The sequence below is a fragment of the Leopardus geoffroyi genome, chromosome D4 (assembly GCF_018350155.1).
Source record: "Leopardus geoffroyi isolate Oge1 chromosome D4, O.geoffroyi_Oge1_pat1.0, whole genome shotgun sequence".
NCBI classification, from domain to species: Eukaryota; Metazoa; Chordata; class Mammalia; order Carnivora; family Felidae; genus Leopardus; species Leopardus geoffroyi.
This window is the reverse complement of record NC_059342.1, coordinates 70,336,684-70,355,208: the sequence shown is the minus strand read 5'-3', so window position 1 is coordinate 70,355,208 and position 18,525 is coordinate 70,336,684. Positions and strand designations below refer to the sequence as shown.

General features: G+C 46.4%; 1 protein-coding gene across 7 annotated transcripts in view; it reads left to right on the top strand.

The window, feature by feature from the left end:
* Window positions 1-18,525, top strand: part of PTPN3 (protein tyrosine phosphatase non-receptor type 3) — a 149,863-nt gene that overhangs the window by 77,915 nt on the left and 53,423 nt on the right. For 5 of the 7 annotated variants that reach the window (XM_045469848.1, XM_045469847.1, XM_045469849.1 and 2 more), the window contains 4 exons: window positions 3,494-3,538; window positions 7,179-7,231; window positions 14,180-14,300; window positions 15,432-15,519. In XM_045469848.1, the coding sequence (XP_045325804.1) occupies window positions 3,494-3,538; window positions 7,179-7,231; window positions 14,180-14,300; window positions 15,432-15,519 (307 nt within the window). Of the gene's footprint in view, window positions 1-3,493; window positions 3,539-7,178; window positions 7,232-14,179; window positions 14,301-14,931; window positions 15,122-15,169; window positions 15,289-15,431; window positions 15,520-18,525 lie in introns of those variants that run through there. The other 2 variants (XM_045469853.1, XM_045469852.1) reach the window with 2 other exon arrangements.

The following is an 18,525-nucleotide window of genomic DNA, read 5'->3' as shown; positions in this document are numbered from 1 at the left end:
TAAGAGCTGCCCAGCACGGCTTATTGGATAACCATGGGAAGTTCACATGGTGCTCTGAGTTTTCCCCATAATGGCTCCTAATGCTGGTGGACTAAGGGGGGTATAGCAGATCGGTTCATGAGCTGGCGGACACAGAGGGGTGACATAATCTATAGGAAAATGAGTTTGAAATGACCCTACCAAGGTCCCCCCCCCAACCATTACTAAATATCAAGTTCTGTTCAAAGGATGCTTTAAAAATGTTATGATGGATTATATATGTATATGCATACATGTGTGTGGTTTTTTAACCAGTGGGTTTTTAAATCACAACCACACAGCAAAAATGTATTTTGCTTTGCAATGCAGTGCAGATATATATTACCGAAGCAAGTGTTTAATGAAACAATACCAAGTGCAGATAATTTTCTATTCTCTATTTCCTTCTTTTTAAAATGCCCATTGTGACCTGTTAAATTTATGACCAACTGATAGCCTCTAACCCCAAGTGAGAACTGCACTACCTAACCTAGTAATTGTCACTCATCGTCCTACCTGCCCCCATGTGATGCTAGAGCTACGGGGGTGTGGTGGCCGAGGGCATGGTAGCGTTCTCCAAAGACCTTGAGTGAAGGGATGGCTAGGGCTGGCCTAACCCAAGAGTCTCTCTCTCCAGTGCCCCTCTTGGGCATTGGGCGTCTACTTCCATACCCCACAGGAGAGAGGCTCACTCCCTCTGGGTGCCAACAGAATCTTCCTGCTGAACCTGACATTTGACAGGATGGAAGGAGGACTTGGGGAGAGACAGGTTGCCTTGAGATCCGTAAGGAATGAGAGGAATTAGACATGCTTGGTGGTAGCATAATGGCCAGCGGGCAGAGCATCCAGAGAGGCAGATTTTGGCACAAAATGAGTAATAGACTAATTTTCGTTCTTACCTGAGCCCAGGATAAAATTTGATTTGTGTTTGTCCCTCATACAGTTCACTGCTTTAGGACTGACACCTGACTGTATGCACCCCACCTCCCATCTTAAGATGGGTGGTATCCCCAGTGTGGAATGGAGTGTAGCCGTCACCTCCTGGGATTTGGGGCACCAGATTTCAATGTAACAGGAGCCACGGTAGCAGCCACCCACATGGCGCCTATAGAGCTGGTGGGCAGCCAGGACTGCCAGATCTTTTCCTTATGCTGAGCCAGACGTCCACCATTAATTCACATGTCTTTTTTTTTTTTTTAACTTAGAGTTTCGCCTATATTCCTGACACACAGTATTCTATTAAGCCTCAGCTCTGTAGCCTATCCAAAAATAAATCCTTCTTAAAGACATTTAGCTATCAAGCATCGGAGAAAGTGGTATTTGTTGTTTTCTGGGGTTTTTTTTTTTTTTTCTAAAATACTGGGCTGGGAGGCATCTGTTGCCCTTTTTGTGAAGTTGAGGTCATGGTCACTCTAGGAGTGACCTTTACATTTCTGAAGTCAGGCGTGCCAACTGTGTGGTTTTCTTTTATTCTACTTGTTAAACATCTCCTTGATCGTGAGCCTCCACAGCTGCTGTTCCTGATAAATTTAGGTCACCCTACACAGAATTTCATTTACTGGTAGCTTTGAAATGAGGCTCCTTCAGAATTCCCAGGAGACCCCCCAAACTTTGGTCCTCCTTCCACTATTACAGCCTCTTTGTACAATGTCTTGAGATTGACTCAGACACTTTGCTGACTATGTGATAACGTAGCACTTGATGAATGGTGATCTCCAGGTTCATGTTCATTTCCCTCCCTAGGAAGAAACACCGTTCAGCTGGGCTTGCCCCTGGAGGGCCAGATTTACCATAGGATTATCCAGCATTCTCTCCCTTCTCTGCTTTCTCTCAGTAGCACTGTAGGAGAGAACACTTAATTCTGGTTGAATGTCAGCTTAGATAAACATAGGAACAAACTAGAAAGGACTGATGATGTTCTCGTAGGTGAAAAAGATGGTCTCCAATACAAAATAAGCATGAATCAGCACACGTATGCTACCCCGTTTCTCAGTGCTGGTCTTCAACACAGGAAGGGTAGTTGATAACTATAGGCAACATAATAATATGTATCAGAGCTAGGAAACTGACCCTAAGCCTGTAGTCACTAGATGCATAAGAAATTTGTAGCATACTCAGGTTTTTCATAGTATGACGGTCCAGATTAAAATCAGATCTAACTGACCCCACATAACCTATCTGAATGTCTGTTTCCTCAAAAATAGGAGGTGACAGTGCCTCCTTCTGAGCTGGTACGAGGCTGAAATAAGGCAAGCCATTATGAAGTTCCCTGCATCCGGCCCAGAACTGTGCAGAGAGGGGGTTGTAATGCCACGTGACATATTCATGTCTCAGAACACCAGCGCCTTGACCTTTTGAACGTATAAATTTGAAGGCATCATGAGACCCGATGTGTTTTAAATTGCCCAAATCAACACTCCCCTGCCCCGGGACATTTCTGCTGTATCTGTATTATATTTCAAGAAGTTTCCCTTTTGTCCTCTTGGCCAGACACTGGAATGTCTATCCCATTTGAACCCGGGCTTTAAAAAAGAGTGGGAGCTAGCAGCCGAGTGTCACATGTATGCCACATCCCTAAATATAAAGTTTTCCGTATCCCTTCGTGGCCCGAGCATCGCTCTCACTGGTGTCTGCTCCCCACTCCCCGGATGGTGGGCAGACTTGCAGGGTGAGGGGCCTGTCCTGGGTTACCGAGCTCTGCCCACAAGTCACATGTTGGGTTTTGAAGTGCCGTTCCTGGTGGCTCACAGACCAGTGCCGAATTCAGCTCGGAGGTCCTGGCAGCGGGTAGCTGATTGATGCTTATGCTTTTGCTCGAGCACCCACGGTTCCCGGGACACAGGAAAAAACTCAGCTGGGTGTTTGCACCCCAGCCAAGGAGGTGTCCTCACAGACCCACCTCCTCTCTGCCGCTTCACGCAGAGGGAACGTGGGTGTGTTGTGAAACGCGGTTCCCCAGTGCATGGGGGCTGCCTGTGCAGAATGCTCGTGGGTCCTGGTGCTCTCGGATGCCCCGAGCTTACGGGGGTGGGGGTGTCTACTGGCAACAGTCCTGGCTGATGACTGCCTCCAGCCTTTCCGTCCCTGCTCAGCCATCCCTGGGACAGCATGTGCTGGCATGAGGCTGGCTGGAAGTCAGACAGCCACAGGAGCCGTTGTTCCTGAAGGGGCAGCTTTGCGGTGGACAACCTAGCCCCCGATACTTCAGACAGAACCGTGTTTTCGGGCACCTGGGTGGCTCAGTTAAGCATCTGACACTTGATCTCAACTCCGATCTTGATCTCAGAGTCATGAGTACAAGCCCTGTACCAGGCGTGAAACCTGCTTAAAAAAAAAAAAATTGTTTTTTAAATGCGTTTTTATGTATTTTGTTTTCCGAATGTACAGATCTTGTCCTTGACTCGTCGCCTTTTTTGTGTGTGCACTTGCTTCAGTTTGAGTGTTATGAATTAATAATAAACAAATTGTTTCGTAGGCATTTGTATTTCTTACAACTGAAGATGGATATTTGTGAAGGAAGGTAATGAGAATTTCACATTCTTCTTTTCCTGTCAGTTGCCAGACACTAAAATTCCTGGTTTCAGTCTAATGAGCGTGCATTTCTGGTAACAGTATTAAATGTAGACAAAGGATGGATGTTGAAAGCAGCATCCGGCATGACTTTATGGCCTGGACGTCTGGTTTTAACCCGGTCTCGATTTGGAGAAGTGGAGGATGGATAAACATCATTTCATGTGTCAATTTTATTAGAAAAGGTACAGTTATCTTTCTGGTAAAGACCTGAGAAATTTTAAAGGGAGGGAGAGACCCAGAATGTGAGACGGGCTTCATTGAGGAAGGCAGATCAGGCCTCATTTAGGTCTACTTCCAAGCTCCTTAGTACCTATCATGACTCATTTTCTCACTGGGAGACTTTGTGCTCGAAGGCGTGAGCATCTGCCTATGATTCAGCACGTCTTGTGTGTCAGGACCATCTCCGTGGCCAGAAGTGTGTGAAATGGTCCAAGAAGGGAAAAGAAAGGCCAAGCCAGTGGTCCCTAGCTGCCTTCTCCAAATGCTGACTTTTCCTTGACTTAAGGGAGAAACTGTAGCCGATGAACTGGTAGAAAGAGTCACAGCTTATTCCCATCCTCCTCATTCTGTCTTTCCCCCTGCCAGTTCAACTGAGGTCATCAGAAGCCCCTGGAGGGAGCCCACTGTGTGGTTAGGGGCAGTGAGGCAGGAGCCCAGGAGGTGATTAGGACCAGTATGGGCTCTGGAGACCACAGTAGCCATGAGGTTTAAGGGGAGCAGTACGGGCTGGGAGTCTTTGCCCTGCCACACGCCCATGGTCCCAGCTGAAAACCACATTTGGGGAGGGGAGGGGGCGGGGCGCCTGGGTGGCTCAGTTTGTTGGGCGTCCAACTTCAGCTCAGGTCATGATCTTACAGTTCTTGGGTTTGAGCCCTGTGTCAGGCTCTGTGCAGACAGCTCAGAGCCTGCAGCCTGCTTTGGATTCTGTCTCCTTCTCTCTCCGCTCCTCCCCCGCCCATTCTCATTCTCATTCTCTCTCTCTCTCAAAAATAAATAAAACATCAAAAAAATGAAAGAAAAAAAAAAAAAGAAAGCCACATGTTGGGGACTTACAGGAGAGTAGAGAAAGGAGGTCCTTCTTGTCAAACCTAGACAGGCATCTTGTGTCCAGCAGGCAAAGAGCTGTTGGAGGTTTTTAAGCAGGAGGTCTGTGGCCAGAGCAGCATCGACAAAGATAGTGCTGGGACACGTAAGAGAAGGCTGGAAGAGGCTGAGGGGCTTCATCTAGATGGAAGGGAGATTTTCAGGCATGGCCCTGAAGATCTGGGGGATGGGGTTGGGGGAGGAACATTTAGAAACAAGACACATGTTGAATTCTGGATTGCCAGAACCTGATGACTCTCCAGAGCTCCTACAATTAGAAAATTTTTTGTAATTTAGCTCATTCTCCCACTCAGAGGAGGGAAGAATCCCTTCCCTAGCACAACTGCAGGCCTTGGGGCCTCTGCTTAAGCACCCCCAGAAATGAGCTCCCCCTTTCATGGGACAGCCTTCTTACATGTCAGGATGACTCCAGGTTGAAATCACCCACTCCTCTCTTGGGTCCTGGCCGCCCTCCACAGCAGCAAAAACTTGTCTCTCTCTTCTGTGCACTCATTTCTTTTCTCCACAACTATTTCACCAACCACCTGTCGTGTGATGGGCTCTCTACTGTGCTGGTCAAATAAGGCAAGGCCCTGCCCCCTCAGGAGCTCTCAGATGCGCCCTCCACATAGTAAAATTGGCAGTCTTCATTTTTTCTTCTCCAAACACAATACCCCTTGTTAGTTTTGTGTGAAACCTGTTGGGGGCCACATTGTCTTCAATCTCTGGCATTCCTTGTCAGGCCTCTTGGTGGCCTCTACCACCTCTCTGAGGAGAGGGCCTCCTGCTACCAAACACTTCCTAGGTGTGTCAGGGTGGGCGTGGCCATTTGTAGCCATGGATCTTGTGACAGACTTGATGGATCTAATTAGCCCTGACTCCTGGGTGCCCTGATTTGTTTGAACTGTGTGGTTGACAGTTCCCAAGGCATTCTCTCTTTCCAGCTGAGATAAATGACCTTGTCCATCAGATAGAGACCCTAAAACCTGGAGGGAAAGAAAGGAGTCTGTCTAGGGGCACATGGCATGTTAGTGGCCACCTTGAGTGACCTTGAAGGCTTCTGGTATTCTTTAGTTTGTATTTATACTGTTCTTTGGAAATGTTCTTTTCTGACTTATTCATAGGATTGTTCCTTCCATCTAAATTGAACCTCCTTAGCCCGTCTCTTCAGTTGTACCCCACGTCCCATTCACCCTGCTCTGCCGCTAGCAGGGACACTGACTTAGGTTTCATTGAAGCCCATGTTGGTGGGAGAGCGAGTGACTGGTGTTTGTGCTCCCCACGGGCTATCTGGGTCTCCAGATGAACAAACAGATGGTGAATATGCCTGGGCGTATCTCCATACTTGGAGAGATTACTTAGAAGTTCTAGCAGGGAACACGTGGTAACTTGAGGAAAGTTGGGGACCCCTCCAGTTGGGAAGGCTACCTTCTTGTGCAGCTTCAGGACTAGCGCATAGCACAGCAGATGGGAAGGGGAACCCTGGGCTGTCAACCTGATTAGTCAGAGAGATGGGGGTGACTCACATCTTGGGAATCTCATGAGCTGCCATGGAAACAGTACTTTTTCTCCACTTCCCCTGGGGCTGCGGGAAGAATGCTCTTAAAATCTGTACCTCCCCACCCTGTAAGCCTTCATTTCTGCTGCTTCTACTCAGCCCCTCCTCAGGGCATTTCTCCACCTGGCAGAGATCCCTGGCCCAGGTCTGCTGGCCGAGCTCCTAGGCAGATGGTATAGTTCATGGTTGAACGGAGAAAAGGGAGCAACCAGAGGATTCAAAGGATGACTAAGCCAGAGATGATGTTATTGACAGAAATGGGGTGTTTGGAGGGTAGTGAGCCTGAGAGGAAGGGAGACCAAGTCTGGCAGCCAGTCCATGGGTTTCTAGTGAGTGGCAGGCAAACTGGGAGGTGGACAGAACATTCCGTATAGATCGGAAGCTTCAGGAAGGTAAATAGATTTAGGAATCTTAACTAACTGCTAAGTAATTTAGAACTCACAGGAGTTTTAAATTTTTAAGATCCTTTTCTATTTTTCCCACCTAAGAGGATGTCACCTTTCTAGAAAGCGGGTATTCAAGAATCATGGAGTCAACAGAAGTCAGATTTAGTTAGAAAGCCCTACAGAAAGTCTCACGTCTTTACTAGAAAGATATGAAGGCTGCCCAATGATCTAAGAGTATGATTTTCTCACTTTTCCTCTTTGTAATATGAGCCTGATCTTTCTTGATCAGCCAAAACCTTGGCCACCGTTAGGCCTTTAGCTTCATGGTATTTGTATTACTGTGTATTATTTTAAACACAACAAAGTTCTCCTTTAATTTTAAATCCTTAGTGTTACATTTATCTTTACTATTTGAGTTGCATCCTAAAATTGTCTTTGTTATGATTCAAGATATTTTTTAATGGTTAATGCAAGAAAGAAGATAGGTGTTACCCATGATGGACGTTTCAGGCTGCTGTTGGCTCTCTCATGACCTCACTAATGTGTTTTTCTCCTGACAGGTTAACCTGCCCTCTTAACTCAGCGGTGGTTCTAGCATCCTATGCAGTGCAATGTAAGTCACCGAGGGAGCATTTCACAGCTGGACAAGACTGTTCTGACTGATGTCTTAAGAAAGTCACTGCCCTTTCCTGTTTGACCAGGTCTCTTCCCCTCTTCCCAGGAATCCTGTTGGGCAAGCTTCTCTCTGGTTGTCTGGAGAGTCCCACTGTCATCCTGACTGACACTGTCCACCCACACAGGGATGTTGGTCAAGGAGAGTGGTGAAGGGGGAAAGAGTGGATGAGCCCATACAACAGAAATCACCTATCACACATTGTATCAACCAGACCCTCACATATTGTGTCTCATAACAAACCCCAGTGGGGCAAATATTTCTACCAGTCACCGCTTATAGACATGGAAACCAAATCCCACGGTTAAGAAATTTCCTGGAGACCACTCCTGCTACTTGCTTGGGATCTAAGGAACTTATTTTTAATTTTTTTTTTAATGTCTATTCATTCTTGACAGAGACAGAGCATGAGCAGGGGAGGGGCAGAGAGAGAGGGAGACACAGAATCCGAAGCACAGAACCCAACACAGGCCCTGAATTCACAGACCACGAGATCATGGCCTGAGCCGAAGTCGGATGCTCAACCGACTGAGCCACCCAGGCACCCCATATTTTTAGAGTTTCAGTAGAGCTAATGGGTTTTTTTATTGCCCTATAGCAGCAGTGTCCAATAGAAATATAATGTGAGCCACATATGTAATTTTCAGTTTTCTATTACCCATTATTAAAAAAGGAAAATGAAACAGATGAGTATAGTTTTAATATTTTAATTAACCCAGCATATCCCAAATACTATCATTTTAATATATAATCAATGAAAAAAATTAACAAGATATTTTACATTTTTTTAATATGGAGTCTTCAAAAACCAGTCCAGATTTTATACTTTAAGCACATCTCAATTTCAAGTGTTCAGTAACCACATGTTGCTAGTGGCTGCCACATTGGATAGAAAGTCCATATGGAATTTTCTGTCAAGGCCTGTTTAAGAATTCATTTATTCAGTGAAACTTTGTTGCGCATATATTCCACATCAGGCCCTGTGGTAGACGCGGGGTATGCATGGTGAAAAGGGGGCCTAGCCAGATGGAAGGCGAGGTATCACTTCATAGTTAGCCGTGTGGTGCCAGAGCAGTACGCTAATGTAGAGGTCGGACAGAGGTGCACAGTATGTAAGAAGGCTCCTCTACCTTTCTATAAGCCCCACAGCATCTTGGCCTATAACTCTCTTAAGCTGACTGTAGGGTAGGGAGTTAAGAGAGCAAGATGGTCAGGTCTCTGAGCAGGTGCTGGCTGAACTACTCACTCTACTTTGGTCTCAGAGGCAAAATAGCAAGAGAAGGCTGACAGGGACTCCTGAGGTGGCCTTAAGTCTGTCCACTCCCCTGGCTGCAAGGAACAGAAATAGGAGAGGGGAAGAGCAAGGTGGCTGAGCCCACAGCTTATCTGCCCACCTGCGGGATACCAGGAAGTGGAAGACAGACCTTTAACAATGACCCTACTCACTAGTAAGGTCAGATCCAGTCTCAGTCTCCCCAGATAGCCTGCATCTCCTTCTCTCCAATGGGAAACCAAGAAGAGGCTGCACAGTGACAGGCCTGGGTAGATTTGAAAGTTCCCCTCTCCCTACAACACAGCTGGAACAGACCCGGCTGTGTTGTATCCAGATGGGAGATGGCATGGCCACCAGTCAGCCTGTGTCCTTACTGGTCTCTAGACCTCATGGACTCCATGTCTGCCAGGCTGATCAGCTGAAGAGATCAGCTTTGCTACATCCTGGAGTGAGTTTGGTGTTCGCAGCTGGAGCTTTGAGGGGCAGGAACACTAGGAAGGACATAGTCAAACTAAATTTAGATCCTGGCTTCTCCACTTGCCACTAATGTGGTATTACCTCCCTGAATTCCCGGGGTTTTTTTTTCTGTAAAACAGAGGTGATGGTGGTGATTACAACTCAAAATTGACTGTTTGAGTCAAATCATACATGTAAGGAAATGTATAACTAGAAACTTTACAGCCGGACCCTTGCTGGTAACTGAGTCAATGAGCACGTTCCTGGAGCCATGTTTCCTGGGCTTAATACATCATGACCCTGAGCCTCTCCAGGCCTTCGTGTCTTCATCTGTGAAGTGGTGATAGCTGTATTTACTTCCTAGGGTTGTAGTGAAGATGGAATGAGTTATTATACGGAAAGCTCTCAGGATAGCGCCCGCCGCGTGGCAAGTGCTCACTTGCGCTCTGTTTTCTTTTTTCTTTTTTTTTTTTTTTTTTTAAAGTTTATTTATCTTTGGGACAGAGAGAGACAGAGCATGAACGGGGGAGGCGCAGAGAGAGAGGGAGACACAGAATCGGAAACAGGCTCCAGGCTCTGAGCCATCAGCCCAGAGCTCGACGCGGGGCTCGAACTCACGGACCGCGAGATCGTGACCTGGCTGAAGTCGGACGCTTAACCGACTGCGCCACCCAGGCGCCCCACTTGCGCTCTGTTTTCATGTCTGCCCAGAAGAAAACTTTCTGAAGAACTGCCTTTTGTAAACAATAAACTCTATTTAGAGTAAAATTTAAGAACCAAATACGAAAATCCTATTCTAAGTCAGGTTCTCCCCTCTGCAAACAAGTGATAGAACTGGGCTAAAGAAAGTTATTAGCATCGAGAAAGCAGAAACTCGTTTCCGTGGAAATATTAGCATGACTCTCATGCTTAATGAAATCATGCGTTGTCAGACAAGCAGTTTTAAGTATAAGCTCTTTATTCCTTCACTCTCAGGAAGTACATATATATTCTTCCTGATACTTCTGTGCATGCATTTCTCTAAGATTAATTCTTGGATAGGGTACTGCTGGATGTCTAATTTTTATCTACTACATTTCACTAAATTGTCCTGGCAGGGGTGTGTCATATGAAGATAAGCCCCACTAGTGACAAGCAAACCAAAATCACATTTTCTTACTAGATAAAAAGTAATGTAGGTAAATACTGGAAAATATTTTTTTTAATGTTTATTTATTTTTGAGAGAGAGAGAGACACACACACACACACACAGACACACACACACACACACACACAGTGTGAGTGGGGGAGGGGCAGAGAGAGAAGGAGACACAGAATCTGAAGCAGGCTCCAGGCTCCCAGCTATCAGCACAGAGCCCGATGCAGGGCTTGAACTCAAGATGGACTGTGAGGACTGTGAGATCATGACCTGAGCCAAAGTCGGACGCTTAACTGACCGAGCCACCCAGGCGCCCCCAATACCTGAAAAGATTTTATAGGTTGCTGGTGGCCTCAAGTATTTAGGAGGCTCAAAGAATAAAGTTCTTAGGAATACGTATTCATTCCATAATGTCCCTTGACCTCTGTCACGTGCAGGTTCTGTACCAGTCTTAGGGTGCACAGACAGAGCATGGCCTCTCTCTGGAGTCCCCTGCCTGCTGGGGAGGCACAGGTGGGCCAGCTGATGGTGGCAGTGAGGGTGAGCACAGAGGATGCACTCCATTCTTGCATGGGGGAGAAGCAAGCGAGTCCAGAAAAGCTTCTTAGTGATGACCCCTGAGAAGAGCCTCCAAGATTAAGCTGGTGTTGGATGAATAACATGTAAGGGGCTTGCTTATATTACATAAAGGACTTTCCCAACAGAATAGTTTGACAGCTGGAAATGCCACACATTTGAGTGTCTGGAATATACTCTCTGTTTCCTGCACAATATAAAATTTTAGCCAGAAGAATGCATGGAACTTAAGACAATGTACTTCCCACATAAACACTCATTTCCTTATCTTCCTGCTATAATTAGCTTGTGCATGTGTTGCTTCCCCACGAATAGGAAAGTGTATTGCTCTGGAGGTTAGGGTGTGTGGTATAGTAAGTAGATGAAGGTTATGGACTGTGGTCAAAGTCTAGGCTCCAAGTTACCAGCTGAGCAGTGTGGGCAGGTCCCTTCCTTGAGTCGCCCTTCCCTTAACTGTTTCATAGGGACAAAAGCAATGTCTGTCGCTGGGTTGTCATGAGCGCTTTGAAATCCACAGGGGAATCTCTCTGTGCTTGGCCAAGTGTTTGCAGATGACTATTTAACTTTGTTTCCCTCTAGTGGTGAGCACAAAACTTTGCACGGAGTAGCCGACTAAGATTCCAAGGGAAAACCACCCTACAGGGAGATTCCCTCTAGGCCTTTTGTTAAGTTCAGACATTTGTCAGTGACTTGACTAAAGATGACCTTGCTGTTCATGTTTGCAGAAGGGCCCAGGGGTTGGGATTTATCAGCTAAAACAGATGACCAAGTCAAGGTCCAAGAGGCTCACCATGAGCAAATGAAACCAATAGAGTAAAATTTAATCGGACTCTGCCTTGAGGCTTAGGAAAATCCCTTTGCAGCATTTGGCTGCCCTCTGGGGACATAACCCCTGTCCTCAGCAAATGGCGAGCAGCAGCTTGGACCTGGCAGGCAGGCTGGTGGGAATGGTAGGAGCATAAGCTGGGGGGCATGGGTCACCTGGGTTCTGGTCTTGACTGCTGGAAGTGGCTTCTGTGATATGGGAAGTCCCTTGTCTCTGGACCATAGTTTCTTCTCTCTTTTTTTTTTTTTTTTTTTCTCTTTCTTTTTTTAGTTTCTTCCCTTTTAAAACGAATTTATACAAGATAATTTTAAGACTTTCTCAAGCTGTCCTCATTGGGGGCTCTGTGTCAGGGCATCTAAATTATTTCCTATAAACACACGGTTCTAGGGGCGCCTGGGTGGCGCAGTCGGTTAAGCGTCCGACTTCAGCCAGGTCACGATCTCGCGGTCCGTGAGTTCGAGTCCCGCGTCAGGCTCTGGGCTGATGGCTCAGAGCCTGGAGCCTGTTTCCGATTCTGTGTCTCCCTCTCTCTCTGCCCCTGCCCTGTTCATGCTCTGTCTCTCTCTGTCCCAAAAATAAATAAATAAACGTTGAAAAAAAAAATCAAATCACTCTTTAAAAAAAAAAAAAAAAAACACACGGTTCTATACTTCACAATGTACAAACTCACCTATACGCCACACTTGTGCTTACATAATCCAGCCTTGACGTTGCTGTCCATAGCTTAGCTGCATTTGGCTGGCCTTAACAGCCTATGGTCTACCCTTGACCAAGTCTGCGTGCATAGATCACTTGGCTTTTTAGGCCCTCTTCCCCTTCCAAAACTGAACTTTGTAGTAGCCTTTGTTTCAGTTAGTTCTGAGCACTGCATCCCTGAGCACCTACTGGGTGCCATGCATAGGTGCTAGGCCCCAGGGATGAGTCTGCCTCACTCCCAGCCCTCAGGGAAGAGTGTAAGGAGGAAACAGATCCCCTTCATTATGGTGTGGATCTCAAAGAGCAGTCCTTGGGTGTGGTGGCAGTTGAGGGTGAGCAGGGCCAAACGGACTTAAAGAAATATGTGCTTGCATCTAGCCTCTCCTCTTTGTGATGAATTCCCCTAAGCAGCTCCCCAGCTCATCTCCTTCCCTCCTGAGATTGGCCATGAAGCATCACAGCAGCTTCTCCCGGTCCCCATCCTCGTGTCACAAGAAGGAGCTGTTTGATTTAGAACTCTGTGTTGAGTGGGTGCTGTGCAACGCTAGCCCTCAGAAGCCGCCTAGCGTTGAAGCCAACTGTGGGAAGAATTCATTGAAACCTTTGGAAAGATCAAGGTTAATATTTTTAAGAAAATGATGAAAGTGTCCCATTAACAAAACGAAATACTACTGGAACGCCTGGGTGGCTCAGTCGGTTAAGGTGTTCAGCGCTGGACTTCGGCTCAGGTCATGATCTCGCAGTTTGTGGGTTTGGGCCCCGCGTCGGGTGCTGTGCTAACGCTCAGAGCCTGGAGCCTGCTTCAGATTCTGGGTTTCCCTCTTTCTCTCTACCCCTCCCCTGCTCACACTCTGTCTCTGTTTCAAAAATAAATAAACACAAAATTTTTTTCAATAAAAAAAAAGAGAAAATGAAATACTAGAGTAATTGCCCATCAGAACTAGAACTTGTTTTTCTCCTGTTTTTATAAAGATGGAAAAACTGAATCTTCGTGAAGGGAGGCAGGTGTCCCTGTGTCCCACAGGCAAGATCCTTAGGTGCCCCACCCAGGGTCTTTTTCCCAGTCTCCTCAACAGTCCAGACACCCAAATGGTTTGAATCCCCAGGGCAGCCATGTACAACTCTCAGGAATATCTATTACACAGTAGATGTCAGTGAGTCACGTTTGTAGAATGGCAGTCAAGGATCTTGAGGGAAAGGCGCCGCTTAGACTAGGGATGGATCTGGGAACCCCTCTGTAAGGCCCTCTTCCTACACCCTCTGCAATTGCAGGTCTCCAGTGTTTCCCTGACTCCCCCAAGAATGTTCCTTCTGCCCCAGAATTCTGCCCTCACCTTGCCAGGGCCCGTCAGCCCCACCCACTCCCAGCCCTCATGCCACCCCCCACTGTGCCACCGAACACATCCTGGTTCCATTTCTTCCACCGCTTTTCCAAATTCCGGGGACCTGGTCAAGGTGCAGACCGTGGTCAAGTCAGCATAACCTGCCTTCTGCCCACACGCATTTTTTAGAGCAGGCTGGTCCAGTGTTGTGATCACCTTGGGCTACTAGAGAGTCCGTCTTCTGCACAGGACGTGGCATACAGGGCATGGCATTTTTGAGTGGCTTCTCTTACTTCTCTTTATCCAGGGGTACAGTGCAAGCTGCAGGGCTCACCACAGAGCATGGGTTTAGAATAGGGCCTAGGTTAGACTGTCCAAATGTCTGGCCACGGGGAGAGAACATTCAGCTGAAGCATGTGTGGTGGTACCACATAGGGTTCAGATAGAAATGTAGAATCTGGAGCTAAGGAGAAGCTCAAGTTCATGCAGTGGTAGAACCTCTTGGAAGAATACTTCCAATGCTTTTCTTGTGATGCTGTAGATGCTTGTGAATGCAGACCATATTGAAAAGGCAATTTCCTCCTCATTCTGTCTCAATAGCGCATTTTGGAGACTATGATTCTTCCATTCATCATCCAGGCTATCTTTCTGATAGTCAGTTTATACCAGATCAGAACGATGACTTTTTAACGAAGGTGGAATCGCTCCACGAACAGCACAGGTGAGAAGAGGGGTGGGGTGACCTACTTTGAGAACCCAGGTCGCACATTTCAGACCTTATGTTCCCTTGTGTCTGATGTGTTCTCTTCCTTTTGTTCATGAATCCTCTTTTAAGCTGTCGGAGGTTTGTGAACCTTTGAGATGTTACGATGGCAGATATATTTGGCATAACTAGCATTTCTGTAAAGTGCAAAATCTGGTAAGAGTTTAAGGGGATTTACAGCATTCTTTTTTAGGGTATCATTGAAATCTGTTAATTCCTAGCGGAAATGCCCTTTTTAAATATGCCCCACAAATTGACCTACCAGGCAACTTTTAACAGTTGACCACATTTGATAAAATGGGTGGCTCCATCAAGCATCATTGAATAGACAGGCAGGTGGACGAATGCCAGGAGGCCCTGTGAATCCCACATCCTCCCTGGCTTCAGGTCGTGAAACCGCCTTCATTCCAGAAGGGAGGCCCAGTCTTCCGTAGCTGCCGCAGGCCCAGCTTCCATTCCAGCAGATATGCCTGATTCTGGGCTCCTTGTCCTTTGCCTCATTTTATTCAAAGCTACAGAGAGGCATCTCTATAGTCCAGGTCAGATCAGGGCCATCCTGACCAGGAAGGCCAGGTCTCAAGGGACCTGACATTGTTGGGAAGGCTGCAAAAACAAAGGCCAAGCAATCGGTGTCCCTTCTAAAAGGCACGGCCAATCCTCCCTCCCAGAATTGTTTCCCAGGCAGAAGCCAGCGTCCTAAAATAGCACAGTGACGTTTGGGAGTTTGAGGCTGCCAGAAGAATAGATAAAGGTGGAAAGACCTGAAGAGCACCTATCAAGTAAGCAACTTGGAACAAGGAGGGTGGGAATTCCAAAAGGTGACTTCCTTCCGTACCTGAGTATTGAGAGCCTAATAATGGGAAGTATTATTCAGTAAAGGACTTGAGCAGGCAATGAAGTCCTATTCGGTGGGCAAGAGAAAAGACCTGGCTTAGTAGAATTTAGGGTGAGATTGTTGAAGATTAATAACATAAGGCATTTAATAACCTTACAGAAATGTTACCAATTTGGAGGGGATTTTTATGTTAAAAATTGGAGTTGTGTACTCTGTTGATTCGAGAGCTCTGCGTTGTCTCTTGTCTTCTGTAGTGGACTAAAGCAGTCAGAAGCTGAATCTTGCTTTATCAACATAGCACGGACCCTCGACTTCTATGGAGTGGAGCTACACAGCGGTAGGGTAGGTACCCTCGGCATTTCCGGGTTCAGAAATTAATTTCCGAGGTTTGAAAACTTCTTTGAGACTATGTCTTTTCCAGTATAATGAAAAAAGAGCTTTGTATAACAATATTCAGAAAGTTTATAAAGTTGGTTATCCAGTTGTTTTTTTCATGTTTCATGCTTCCATGGGGTGGGATTGGGGGGGGGGGTTGGTCATAGGGATTAGAAACAAGTAGTTTTTATTTTTATTTTATTTTTATTTTTTAAAAAATGTTTATTCACTTTTTTTTTTTTAATGTTTTGTTTTTTTTTGTTTTTTTTGTTTTTTTTTTGAGACAGAGAGAGACAGAGCATGAACGGGGGAGGGTCAGAGAGAGAGGGAGACACAGAATCGGAAACAGGCTCCAGGCTCTGAGCCATCAGCCCAGAGCCCGACACGGGGCTCGAACTCACGGACCGCGAGATCGTGACCTGGCTGAAGTTGGACGCTTAACCAACTGCGCCACCCAGGCGCCCCTGTTTATTCACTTTTTGAAAGAGGGAGCACGAATGGGGGAGGGGCAGAGAGAGACAGACAGACCCTGAAGCAGGCTCCAGGCTCAGAGTGGTTAGCACAGAGCCTGACGCAGGGCTCAAACTCACAAGCTGTGAGAATATGACCTGAGCTGAAGTCGGATGCTTAACTGACAGAGCCACCCAGGCACCCCAGAAACAAGTAGTTTTTAAAAATTTTTAATGTTTATTTTTGAGAGAGAGGGAGAGAGAGAGAGAGAGACAGAGCATGAGAGGGGGAGGGTCAAAGAGAGGGAGACTCGGAATCAAAGTAGGCTCGAGGCTCTGAGCTGTCAGCACAGAGCCTGACGCAGGGCTCGATGCCACGAACTGTGAGATCATGACCTGAGCCAAAGTCGGACACTTAAATGACCGAGCCACCCAGGTGCCCCAGAAACAAGTAGTTGGTAAAGATGATTTCATATGATGATAAAAGAAGCAAAAAATGGGTCTGCCCATTTTCCAAGTGATACTTTAATGAGCCAAGGTGTTTACTATTTCATCTCATTGCTGTTCAAATTACCCAAATATGACAGCTTTTTCTTTTAAAGTTTATTTATTTATTTTGAGAGAGAGAGGGCACGTGTGCACACGTTGGGGGGGGGGGGGGGAGGTGGGTAGAGAGAGAGAATTCCAAGCAGGCTCCACCCTCAGCACAGAGCCCTACATGGGGCTCAATGCCATGACTGAAATTGTAACCTGAGCCAATATTAACAGTTGGATGCTTTTAAAAATTATAATGTTATTGGGGCACCAATATTGGGTGGCTCAGTCGGTTATCGTTCGACTTTGGCTCAGGTCATGATCTCACAGTTCGTGAGTTCGAGCCCCACATCAGGCTCACTGGTGTCGGTGCAGAATCTACTTTCGATCCTCTGTCCCCTCGTCTTTCTGCCCCTTCCCTGCTCATGCTCTGTCTCTCTCTCAAAAATAAACATTAAAAAAATTTTTTTTAATTATAATGGTACAATCATGAAAACCAATAAATATTTTAATTGATTGTGACTTTTAATTTTTTTTAATGTTTATTTTTGAGAGAGAGAGTGGGAGAGGAGCAGAGAGAGAGGGAGACAGAGAATCCCAAGCAGGGCCCTCAGTGTCAGCACAGAGGCCAGTTTGGGGCTCTAACTCATAAACCATGAGATCATGACCTGAGCCAAAATCAAGAGTCAGATGCTTAACTGACTGAGCAACCCAGGAGCCTCTTGTTGTGACTTTTTAAATAAAATTGACTAGGGGCGCCTGGGTGGCTTAGTCAGTTAAGCATCGACTTCGGCTCAGGTCACGATCTCATGGTCTGCGAGTTCGAGCCCCGCGTCAGGCTCTGTGCCGACAGCTCGGAGCCTGTTTCGGATTCTGTGTCTCCCTCCCTCTCTGACCCTCCCCCATTCGTGCTCTGTCTCTGTCTGTCTCAAAAAAATAAATAAATGTTAAAAAAAAAAGTTTTAAATAAAATTGACTAATATCCATCATCTACTGAGTAATTTCTATCTGCCGGATACAGTGGCTTGCTTATTTCCCCCAGTAATGCTGTGAGGTATTATCATTACCCCCATTTTACAGATGGAGAAACTGACACTCAGGGACTTTTGGAAGGTCACACAGCACAGAAGTAGCAGCTTTAGTACATGACCCCAGCACTGTCTAGTTGGCCTCTGACCTTTCTATTTTCTGCCAGTAATTGGTCCACATCATATACAAAAGGAAGCAAATATTGAATACCTAGTAGGTACTAGGCATTGTTCCAGATGCTTTCATGAGACCACAATGTCTCGTTTAAAGATTATAGCAACCTTGAGAAATCAGTATTCGAATCATCCCATTTTACAGTGAGAAAATGTAGGCTCAGGGAAGTTGAGTAAATAATCAGACTCTACATCTGAGAGTTTTGCGATTCATAGAAACACTTTCATTTCTTTTGTGCCATTCCAATCCCATAACCGTGTGATAGGCAAGTTACAGCCTCAGTAATAAAGGAGGGAGAAGATATGGGGTCTTATAAAATATCAACTTTGGGACTTGATGGTTAATTTTTATTCCGTTGCAAATAATCACTTGCCGTGGAATGTTGTGGAGAACTTTCTTCAGCAGTGAAGTGGACTTTATCTGTATCTGAGTTGACCTGCACTCTCCCTACCCCCTGTGTCCCATGAGTGACCTCGAGCCAGATGATTACCTGCCTGGCTCACACCTCCCAGGGTATCAGAGGGAGCTGGGTTACCTTTGACTGTGTTGTGTCAGGCAGAACCCCCTACACACCAACGACCTGACGCCGCAGAGCTCACTTCCCAGTAGTTCAAAGGCTCCGATGGGTCCCAGCAACCCTCCAGGTGCAGTGACTCGGCAGCCAGGCTGCCTCCATCTTGAGGCTTCACCTAACATGGCCTCGTGTGTGTGGCAAGGGAAGAGGAAGTTGGAGGGTTGGCTTCACAGCAGCTCTGAAATGATTCAGCCCAGAAGAGATCCATCACTG